The sequence below is a fragment of the Channa argus genome, chromosome 12 (assembly GCF_033026475.1).
Source record: "Channa argus isolate prfri chromosome 12, Channa argus male v1.0, whole genome shotgun sequence".
Lineage (NCBI taxonomy): Eukaryota > Metazoa > Chordata > Actinopteri > Anabantiformes > Channidae > Channa > Channa argus.
The window spans coordinates 25469890-25481970 of record NC_090208.1 but is presented as its reverse complement, the minus strand read 5'-3'; the positions used below and the strand labels follow the sequence as shown (position 1 = coordinate 25481970).

The following is a 12081-nucleotide window of genomic DNA, read 5'->3' as shown; positions in this document are numbered from 1 at the left end:
TCTGTAGTTTAACTGTTTTAATGACAATGGTCAAGTTTTTGACAGAAGCACTTAGACCATCTCTCGACTGTGTTATTTTTATGTCCAGGGTTACAGAAGTAAAAGTCTTGTTCACCTCCAGCAGACAATATTTACTGCACTGTACTGATCAACTGGATATGAAACCTTTCCTATTACAAGTGGTACAAACTTTAAACCTATTTTTTTGGGGATATACATGCTTTTGCTTTCTCTCTAGAACTGATAGAAGAAATCTAATGTCAATCTTGCACCCTAGTATTAATTATAGAACAACAATTGATGAATGATTAGCCGAGATGAGCAATAACGCTTGAAGCACAGGAAACTACTTGGCTCCAAGTTAAAAACAGACAAACTACTGCCTCCAAGTATCGTTAATCCACACATTTTTTATAAAGAGAGACTGATGTCAAGGGGGTTACATCCTGTGTTATAGCAAAGGTTAGACTATCCAAAACTACAAATTGTTGTTTTTTTTATGTCTGCAATTAATGATCCATTAAAGTGTTTGTAGCCATTACTTCATACTTTGAACAAAGCCATGCTAACTGCTCCCTGCAGATTTTAGGCTTTATTTTAAGGTAGGCTAATTGGCTCTAGCTATAGCCCGTTTCTTTAATCACTTAATCATTTATACAGCTAATTTCAGTGGAAATATGCTCTACAACATGTTTTATATGGGCTCGCAGAGCAGAGGCGATGGCATCAACATGAACAGTCTGAGCGTCTTTTTTCCAACCAAACAGAAAAGCGGAAGTCGGCCAGTAAACAGCTACAAAAACCTCAACGTGATGCTGACCTCTGGCACAAAGACTTTAAGCTAGTATTTGCTTCTGCAAGCTATCACTTGCTGGCTGACTGATTCCTGACTGATGTCGTTTAAGGTTTGTGGAACACAGTAGACCGGGGACAGAAGTGGAGTCACGAGACTTCGTGATAGCAATAGCTTTATTTCTGCAACTTATCTTGTAAGTCTAAGGGGACAGTTATCTACAACACCCTTCACACATGTTAATTTGAAATATTTACTTGTTAAGCTTAAAATTGACTTGTGTCATATGCTACAATGACTAAAATATATAGATGTGTTTGAATTACAAGTCAATTTGCTTAATATTAGCGCATTTAAATTGGACTCTCATTGGTACAATAGTTATCTCTTCCAAGTTTGGGACAGAACCCAGTTACAAACCAGTGTTGTTTCCAATTCAGTTGACAAAAAAAAAAAAAGACTGGACCTGTGCCAACAGTTTGCCATGGCTGATATGCAATGGCTCCAGTGTTGCCATTACAGCCAACATCAACAACAAAGGAAAATGTAGCCCATGTACAGCAGCGTGACAAAGCAAAAAAGCTATTTATGTGTTGCATGTAGACAGCTAAGGTTATTCAATCACTGATGTGGTCCTTAAGCTTTATGGAAACACAATCACCATCAAAAACCTAGTGAGACAGGCATGGAACAGAGCTGCAATCAGGATGGATGACAGGTTGTTAGACAGAGACAGTAATGCAAGCACAGACAGCAAGGCAGGCAGTGTACCAGAGAAGGAGTGGGGACAGGCTCTTTGGGGCTGGTGACCACATTGGCCTTGTTGTTGATCTAGAGGGACAGATGAACAGACAGGTAGACAGACGAGACAGGGCAAAAGTGACAAGGCTTAGTGTCTAAACAGTTGTTCTTCATGCAGCTGCTGTGTAGAGAAAAGTGGAACAATATTCTCATGAGTTGCAGTTAATGAGCCAGTGACTATATCAAACATTTGACCCATTCAGCACAGTTCAACACTTCAGTTTCAACAAACAAATAGTTATTTAAATTCACAAGAGTATAAAAAATAAATACCAAAATACACTTTTTCCCAGAGAAGACTTAATAGACCATGCTGGAGAATTTCTATGAGAGGCCTGCCTGCTTAGAGAGATCGATCAAGAGGGACAGGCTGGAGTAAAACAAACGTCCCAATGACCCAGTGGAAGAATGATGAATTGGGTAAAACTCTGAACTGAGACTGCTGCTTGCATACTCTGTACCATAGTGAAAATAAAACATAGTAAGGTTTTCTGCTTTCTCTGCTGGGCCCTGGGCAATTCTGAAAATTCCATAAAGTAAATTACAGTTCTCTTTCAAAAGCTATTACTTTTTCAAATTTACACTAACATCTGTGTCCTAAAACTAATATGCTTACAATTAACAATGCTAACATGTTGATGTTTTTAAGCCATTTTAGTGTCTATGCATGCTACAATTAGCATAAAGTACAGTCTAAATATGGCTGTACACAAATATCTCAGCAATGAATCCTAATATTGAAAAACTAATCACAACTAAGAAAAAAGGTAGTGGCAGGAATTTGTGAGAATTCATTATTCATTACCTGCCTTTGACAGTGAAATAAAAGTTTATAAGTATTAAAGTTCATGTAAAATAATAAAGGATATTAATGCAGAAATCTGTATCCCACTTTATAAAAAGGTGCTCTAATACTCTTTGTCTTTCCAACCTCTGCCAACCTCTTTGGTTACTCTGAGCATCATTTGTAACCTTTCAGGATTCTGTTATGCTTTTTTAGGCGTTTTTTTAAGCGTTTAGGTTTTCAGAGATAGGAAATAAAAACTGGTAAATCATTGACCTTATTGTTTTTATACTAATTCTGAGTTGAATTTGCACTTTGGATCATTGCCCTGTTGACTGCCTCTTTATTTTTAGCTTTTTGGGTGACAGTAGGCAGTTTTTCTTTAAAAAGTTGTGAATACTGGGCTGCATTTGCATTTTGGTCACACTACATAACATTGTTTGCAAAACTCATATGGTGTTTGATTAAATGCACCTTAGCATAATCCAAGCATGCTGCTCCATGCCCAGAAGTAAGCAGTGGATTTCTGCATGCTTTTCTTCCAGATAATGCCGACTACACCTCACTGTGAAGTTGTGCACCTTTATTGCAGATTCCTCTGATGACTTTTGCAGGTCTGCGGTTTGTTTTGGATTGTTGGATTCTTCCATTGAGCAAGTTTCCGAGCCCCTTTTTCAGTTATGTTTCTTACCTTTCCACTTCTTATATAATGTTTGTTCATGCTTCTTCCATTGGATTATATTCTATAGCTGCCAGTTTACAGGTATCCCTACATGCTTTGAAATATTTGTATGTCCCTCTCCAGCTTTATGAAGTTTTACAGAAGGTTTACAAAAGGTCTTCTGAAAGCTATTTTCCTGATCCCATTGTTTTTGTTGCCCTTTCATCAAACATTCAATTTTGACTTTTTTTTTTTTTTTTTTTTTTTTTTTTAACAATAAGCTGCCTGATTTTAAATATTTAAATTAATTACCTAGAGGATTTCTAATGGGGAAATTTAAACTTTTGTAATTGTATAATTTATTTTTACATTGTAATTTTTTAAATATACTCCTTAACCATTTTTATTGCTTCTTATGATGAAGACTTATTTATACTACCTAAATGTGCATTAAAATATTAATTTGGCAAAAAGTTTGTCTTACCCTTTTTGGCATTTCAAGGTAAGCGGATGCCAACAATTTCTCACAACACTAGAATCTAGTATGATTTTCAAGCCCTAGTGCTATTTACCTGTGTAGCAACACAATAGCTATAAAGCCATTTTATCTCTGAATCTAAAGTACAACAAGGAGGTTAAGATTTGGGTCAGTGGAAAAAAGTTAGACTCCTGAAATAATTAAACTACATGCTACAATTTACTTAGGCTGGGGACACACTGAATGACTCTTAAACATAAGTCTATTATTAACACGTATTATTTCCATTGCACATTTAGAGCAAATCACAACATCAGAGGGGCTAAATATACTTGTGTGCTGTCCAGCAGAGGGCAGCATAGAACTGCCAAAACTATATACAGAGCTCTTCTCTTACTATTGACTTTGTTTAATTAATCTTGTCCTGCACAGTATGCAGAATACGTTGTGTTGCAGGAAGCTGAATGCACAGCAACTTTGCAGGGTTGATAAGTCAAACAACAAGGGTTAGCATTTGGGTTAATGTAGGAAGATTGCTGGTCCTCCATCACATATTCTTTTTGACCGATGTTATTTGTTTTTACTCTGGTGTGATCCTTTTCCCTGTTTTTGTCCCTTTCTGAGCACACAGCACAAGGAAAAGTAATTTCCCCTGTAATGACTCTGATCAGTTGTACAGAGAAGATATTCAAAATAATTCAGACTATGAAAGAGAAATGGCATACGAAGTTGGTGTGTGATATTTTCCGTCTCTTCAGTCATGCATTGCCTCTCCAGCCTTAAGTGCCATTGCACAGCATTAAATACAAGGGGTTTTCTACAGCTAACTACCCGCTGCATAGTTCAGTCTAGCTAACAAGCAACAGAAACTCAGGCCTACCCTCAAATGCTCTGTCCCATGAGTCTTCTTTTTCTGCATTGAACAGCCCCAACGTAACAAAAGACAAAATGAACCTCTCTCTGGCATTACAACCAAAACTAGCATATGCACAGACACACACATGAATTTTGAATATTTAAATATGCATTATTTTGTACATTTCAAAACAGAGTTAAAAAAAAATACCCAGTATATTTTATGGTACATAAACAAAAGTAATTAAAATTGCTGACAGTGACTAGTGACTGAAATGAGAAATAGTTAAAACAGAACAAGGACTAGCTGCCCCTAACAGAGGCTTACCAGCAGAAAAAAAACAAAACCAAAAACAGTCAGAACGAAAGGTTGAGAAGGAACTTTGCTTAATATAGAAACCAAAACTAAAATTAAGGAGCAGCCTTATCAAGCTTCCATTACTCCTTTAATTGTTTCATTTTGAACACATATTGAATCAAAAGCTCTAATCAAACAACAGTTTAAAGCTAAAAAAAAAAACAAACAAACAAAAAAAAGTTGTGGTGAACGTAGTGGAGTGTTTAGCTACATAGCAACATGTTTTTTTAAGGAGGTGTTCATAAATGTGCCTTAAAGTTAATGATAAGACTATAGCAGCACTAGACTGTGGTAAGAAAGAAGTTGTGTCTGAAGTTGCTGTTGCTACCATTAAAGGTAGTTCCATGACTGCAGCAGTTCAGGAAGTCCGCTAACTGTCAACATATTTACCTGACTTTATCATATTGTGTTGTGTTTTATGCTTATAGGGTAACAACTTTGCTTGTTTTAATAACCATTTCATGCTCATTCATAATCAGCTATTGCAGTATTATTGTGTTGTGATTCATATGGTGATGTCTCACCAGAATCAAGGACTACACTTATAGGTCACAAAATTATGGAACAAGGTAATAAAGCTCAAGCGAACTCATATTGAGGACTGTAAAGTGTGTAGTGTAAGCAGGCTTTTTCAGGGGCAGTTTGGTGTCGACTTCTCAGAGCTTTAGGCAGCACAAAAAACCAAAAACAAAACAAAACAAAACACTGAATATATCGGTTACGTTTATAGCCTGCGATTTACAGGGCAAGTACATTAAACTTTCTGTTTACTTATTAGTAATAATGGTGTACCTCCACAGTACCTATGGATACATATTTGTTATTTGATAACAAAAAAACAACGGCGTAACAAGATAGAAATTAGAAAACATTTTTTAGTTAAGGGGTACTTATTAAACATTACATAATAAGTGGGAATACTTATGATGTAACTGCTGTGTAACTACAAAGAAGAAGGGTATGAGGCTCCACTTTAAATTAGAGCCCATGATAGGTACTATAGAGGTACAATGTTGTTATTAATAAGTACACAGTCAGTTTCCTGTACTTCCTGGTACTTGTAAGTCGCAGGCTGTAATCTAAAGCGTTAAATCTCCATTATCAGCTCAGTGTCAAGAGTCTCAGAAAACCTTTGCCATAAAATTGAAAATCAGTGCATAAATAGTGAGTGCTTGGGATAAGTAAGTGGAGAGGTTTAGATAACGGATGGAGAGATAAAAACTCAATCAACATTTTAGACAAGGGTGGAATTATGACAGCTTTTGAGGCATAGTGTGGAGAGTACACACACACACAAGCAGATACATTCCTTGGTGGTGTCAATAAAATTTCTGACAGCTTAGTGGAAAATGGCACAAAGAAAAAACCCCAACTCCCTCCCCTAGTGCATAATTTAATCATCAGTTACGAGTTTCCAACAGTTTCCTCAGCTCAGACAACAGATTCTCCTCTTCTTATGCACAAAAAGAATGCAGAGGGGGTCATTATTGGGACATATCTGTCACACCCACAAGGGAAAGATACATTTCACTAAAGAGATTTGAGCTCCTATTTTTACTCAAGCAATAGTGCGGCTGGAGATCAGCATTTAAGGAACAACACTATGAGACTAAACGAGTGGGGGGTGTAGTGGGAAATACCTTACCACAGCAGGCACAGGACAATAGTACTGGATGTCTTAGCCTACTGCACAAGACATGAAAATTGGGAAGTGTGAAAAACGAGAAGGAACTGAACTTACTTTGACACCATCCGGTTTCTTGTTCAGCAGGCTCTTGGCTGCTGTAGAGCGAAAGATAACAATGAAAGTAAATCAGTGGCCAGCCAGGATTACCACACACATGCACTGTACTGTATATTCAAGGCTGGCCAATTATTGGCAACCTCTGAGTGGGCTCTGCTAGAACTGGAAGCGGAAGAGAAAAAATGCAAATTGATTCGGGAGGTAAAATAAAACTTAGTGAATCAGTGGATAACATGCAATTAGATTTGTATGAAAAGACCGTAACAGGTACCCAAGGGCTTTAGCTTTGTTTTCTGCCTACTTCCACTCAAGGATTTTAATATCTTATTTCAAATACTCTATAAAAACAACAATTTAAAACAGGGTTAAGCTGAAAGCATGTGAGTAGTGATTGTTGCCTCAGGTCAGATGATCAAACTGTGACCCCCTGCTCTTTAATCGACATGCAAGGACAGCCAGTAACACAGTGTTAGTGATTAGTAGGGGCAGGACAGCAGCATGGGGATATGGGTTTTTTTTTTTTATAGTCTACAACAGTGAGAGGTTCTTTTTTTTTTTTTTTTTTTACAAGAGATTTCTCAAACCCGAGACATGTGCATGTTTAGTAATTGATAGAGGCTTTGCAATGACATCAAATACCACAAGAAACCATATTGGATCTAATACCTAATCTGTATAGCTCAGAAATGATCTCATTAGTTGTTTCGTGTTTAGCCATGACTTCCACCGAAGGACACCAGACTGGGTAATATATTTTAAATGGATGATACCAGACATGCACAAATTGCTGAAGACATGTTCTTCACACATGATTATTTTCAGCTACTTTTTCGCTGGAAGGGTTTTGTTGCTCCACTTTTAGCTGTAAAATATTCCAAAAGGTGTTCTGCTGCATCCAAGTCAGTGGACAAACTTTTTCAGGTCAGTTTTTTCACTTCTTTCGTCTTTAAAAACGGGTGAACTTTGTAGTGTTGGGAGCTTTTCCTTAATCGGTAGTCGGGTTTACAACTTGCCTTCATCCTGTAGTGCAGATATAAATGTCAGCTCCCTATCTCGCTGACACCATTTGCAGTCCCAAATCAGCCCATTGTATATCAGGGTCGACATTTTGCAATCATTGAGACTGTCAGGTCAACACTACACATGCTGGTACAAATCTGATCCAAACTCATTTATTTTAGTTTATTTCAAAAAAAAAAAAAATGTTCTGCCAATATTATTCAGGCTTTTCTTCATGTTCCTTGGCAAAGTTTATTCTTGCAGTTACTGTTGCTTGATCAAGCTTTTGGGAGCAACGGTTTTTCATCTTGGACATCGATTGCAGGGAATTACTTCATGAAATGTCTTTCACACTCTCTGATGAGGCACTGAAACAATTTCCACAGATGATTCTTGTACCATGTCAGAAGCACTTGTCTATTTAATTTTCAGTACATAGATGCGTATTTTAGATCTTTCTTACGCTGCCAACCACTGCTAAAGTTCATCGGTTCTTTTTTAACCCAACATAAAAGCCACAGGTTAACTCACACACTTGTTTAACCGAAGTTGTATTTTCAATATAATAATTTAACCTGTTTTTCATTACATATCAAATAAAATACCCCACACCCTACATATCTGTTTATGATAATTATTGCAAGAATGTACTTTGTTTAATCATTTGACCTGCTTAGTGATATTACACATGGGTATCCTCAATTCTGTTGTACACTATCAAACCTCTCAGATGTATTGTGAATAAAACTGATTGTCTTGTTAAAATAATTTAAAAAATAGATGTGTTGACAGCAGGAAAAACAACTGAGTCAGAGCATCTCTATAATGGCAGGAGTGTGAGGTGTTCACCATCCATTTGCAAGAATGGGAGTCAAGTTAAACTATGAGGCATCTCAAAATGACATCACAAAATAGCACTAACATTAAAGAAAATACTTAGATTGTCCCTGTATAAAAGTTTGCATCAAGTTTTGTATCAATGACGGCTTGTAGTCTTTTCTGTTGTTGTGGATGAGGCACTTCTTTTCTTAGAGCGTAAACAGTCCATTCTCCTCAGCAAAAAGCCTTCAGGACTTGTAAATGTTTGGGCTCTTTTTTATATCCCTTTGCTGTTTTATAAAGTTTAACCACCTTCTCTTGCAGCTCCTGATGGCTCTGGTGCTTTCCCTATAGCGCAGCAAAGTCTGTGTAGTAGTACATGAAATATGCAGGGTCTTTAAAGAGCCCAGAGGCTTACTGACTTTTTCTACACAGACCATAATTACAAGCAAACAGGTCAAAGTTACCCTTATTAGCCATTTAAACTTACATGTACACTTTATTATCAGGCCAAAACTTCACGGGTGTGTAAACTTTTGATCATAGGCCTTTGGATGGTTCCACTTGTCATTATGGTTTAAAGAGAGCAAACAAAAGTGTGTAATAATAAATAGCTTTGCCTGACCACTATCTGTAAAAAAAGAAGAGATCTTTCTTCAGAGTGGTCTCTCCCGGGGACAATGTCCGCCGCTGCTGAACTGGCCGAAAAACTTAAATACACTGGTTTATTCTCCAACATAGCTACTAGTGGATGCAATGTGTCAGCTGAAAGCCCTATACTGGAGTGCTCGTAAACATGACATGCCTCAGAATCAAACCTGATAATGGAGTTGGACACTGGAGAAGTGCCAACTATGCCAAAGAATCTTACCTTACACATGGATTACCACACAAGAGGGGGAAGGAAGAAAAAGAAAAGTAAATACTAAGATCATGTTTACACTGATAGAGTTTATAATGGCATGTGACAGTTTGGAAATGTTTTTTAATAAATTGTCATTGACAAAAATTTAACCTTACTGTCAGTCGTAACAAAGATATAAAATCAATACTGTTAAACTCAGTTTAAATGTTTTGCCCTTTAAAGGCACCTGAAGAAGGGACTTTATTGATCTTTATGGTCATTTAGTCTCCACTGATAGAAACTGAAAAGGAGGGATGGATGAAGCTTAATGGGCTTTAAAGGCCACCCTGTAACATTTGAAAAACATCTTAAACAGGAGTATCTTAAATAATAACATGAAATAGTTGAACTCACCAATAATGACATTTTTGTCAAAAAGAACATCTTATCAATACTTTAGGACAGGCCTGGAAAGAAATGTGAGAATTAACAGTTTTCAATATTCCTTGTTCTGTCCTACCTGAGAAGTTGCGAGTGGCAAGCATAGTGGTCAGGATGGCTCCCTAGCAAGAGAGGAATGGACACACGGAAACAAATGTTTACATAAGCTAAAAGTTAATTATTAGGCATCCTAGGGGCATATGAATGGATTTGATTATTATCTTAAACTACGGCTGTCAAATGATTTATTTTAACCACAGATTGTCTGTAGTTAGTCGCAATTAATAGCAAATTAGTTTCACGCCAATTTTAATAATCTGTATTTCTACACAGATTTAAATTTTATATGTCTAATATGATAATTTTTTCTACACAATATAAAAATAGCCCCGCTATTAATCACTGGGTGAGGTTTAGTCACTATGACTCACTGATCCCTTTCTTTGCTGTTTGCTTAACAAGTGCAGCTGGTAGAAGGGGAGAGGGGCTGGTTTAGTGGGGAGGCTGCTAATAGACTCTACCAGAACAAGCTCAGTTGTTAAGCTATGTTACAACCAGGCTAAATGTTTAGTTTATCATACAGACAGCTGTTATTTTAGTGTATTCATAGCATATTCATACATTACCATTTTATGTTATGCTTGTGTGGTGTGTACTTTTATTGGATTTTTACTCATTGAGTATTTTTGTTCATAATACTAAAGTGCAAAAGTAGCACTATGTACTATGAACACCGCTATAACTCTACCTTCACATGTACTCTCACTCTGCGCACTCTTCAAGTGCAAATAAAATGCAGATTACATATTACAATTATTCCTACTCTGAGTCACTGGGAGATGTCCTGTAGTCGTAAGGCAATGGGCCATGAAACAACTCACGTTTACAGCTTTAAAAGAAATTTGCAGTAACACATTAGCAGGTTAATGTTCAAAAACCCATTTTAAACCAAAGTGGAACAGTGTTTCTAGAAAAAACGACACTACTATTTCAACTTTCTCGTCTTAAGTGAATGCTTGAACGAACTGAACAATAGGTCTTTTGAGGGTTTTGTCGTCATGCATATCTTGTTGCTTCTCACCTTGAGTTTCCTTCTAGCATTGAATTTCTTGAGGCACTCCACAGTCTCCTGTCTGTGCATCATGGACGCCACAGTGGAGCGTTGCTGTAAACACAGGGAGATAGTGTGCCGCATTTCAGAATATGTTCAGGTAATTTATTGCTACAAGGCATGTTTTCGAAGCATTAAGCAATGACTAGAAAAGTGGATGTGTGACACGTACGCAGATCCAGGGGTGTTTGAGTGCATCTGTGGCAGTGACTCTTTTAGCTGGATTAATTGTTAGCATTTTGTTGATCAGGTCTTTTGCTTCTGGAGTCACTGTGTCCCACTCCGGAGAAGGGAACTGTAAAATGAATAAAATCACAAATTTCTGATGGTGTCCAAGTTTTAATATAAATCTAATTCCTACATTATCTGCACAATGTATTTAACATTAACCCACATTTTTTTTAGGGTGAAGTGACAAAAAGTTTGTTTGCTGTTTAGAAAGCATCATAATCTCTTAATCGTGAAAACAAAAATTGTCATGGAGATTTTAAATGGAAAGTTATAGTAAAAAAGAAAACTAGCAGTGCAAAGGTTTGTATATAAAATGTTCCCACTCACATATATAAAACCAGTCCCCTCCAGTGAGATTCACAATGTTTTAACCATTCAAATATTAAAATCTGCAATTAATAGTAACATAACACCACATGTTTTGTACAGCCTCCTCCCATCACATGCCATTATTTCCTATAGACTATTTAAAGGCATATCTGACCATTAGTTCTTGAGCAAGTGTATGCTTCAAGTCTAATGTAGTGGAGTTTGAAGTTTTAGCTATCTAACAAACTATATTTCTATCCAGCTCCCTGGCTTTTGCCTCCTCCCACCCATCTGGCTGGTTGTGCAGTGCAGAGAAGACAACAGACACGGTAAACAAAGCTACAGCCAACCAGCTATGCTATAATTTTTAAGAGATGACGAATAAAAGTAAATAAAAAGGTACAGTAACATAGAGCAGTATAACAACAAAAATTATTTGTTTGTTGTAAATATGTCTTGTTAATCAACTTGTACTCATACACACATTCATTAAACAAATGAATACCAAACATCAGATCAACCAAACTTGACCCAACAAAAATAATTATACATTTTATTATATTCAGCGCTTTTATAAGAAACCCAAGGCTGCTTTACAAAACAAAACAAACAAACAAAAAAAACAAACAAAAAAACAATGATACATTGCAATGTAATCTAGGTCTTCATAAGATTTTCTGTCTAAAAGCTTTGACAAATGTATCCAATGTGATATGTAGGTCATGCTATCCCAAAGGTGTTAACCAGGAATTGGGGTAACATGCGTTTAGGTAACCAGGTTTCCCAGAGAACCAGTGTTTCTGAAGTTATAGTGGAACATGCACAAACCCGATTACTGGAAATCTGCATATAT

At 36.7% G+C, this 12081-nt stretch overlaps 1 protein-coding gene across 9 annotated transcripts in view; it reads right to left on the bottom strand.

Moving 5' to 3' along the window:
- camk2d1 (calcium/calmodulin-dependent protein kinase (CaM kinase) II delta 1) overlaps positions 1 to 12081 on the bottom strand; it is a 93768-nt gene that overhangs the window by 12721 nt on the left and 68966 nt on the right. For 3 of the 9 annotated variants that reach the window (XM_067523813.1, XM_067523816.1, XM_067523821.1), the window contains exons 10-14: positions 10861 to 10983; positions 10659 to 10742; positions 9657 to 9699; positions 6472 to 6512; positions 1565 to 1624 (exon numbers count right to left, since the gene is read on the bottom strand). In XM_067523813.1, the coding sequence (XP_067379914.1) occupies positions 1565 to 1624; positions 6472 to 6512; positions 9657 to 9699; positions 10659 to 10742; positions 10861 to 10983 (351 nt within the window). The remainder of the gene's footprint in view (positions 1 to 1564; positions 1625 to 6471; positions 6513 to 9656; positions 9700 to 10658; positions 10743 to 10860; positions 10984 to 12081) is intronic. The other 6 variants (XM_067523815.1, XM_067523817.1, XM_067523818.1 and 3 more) reach the window with 3 other exon arrangements.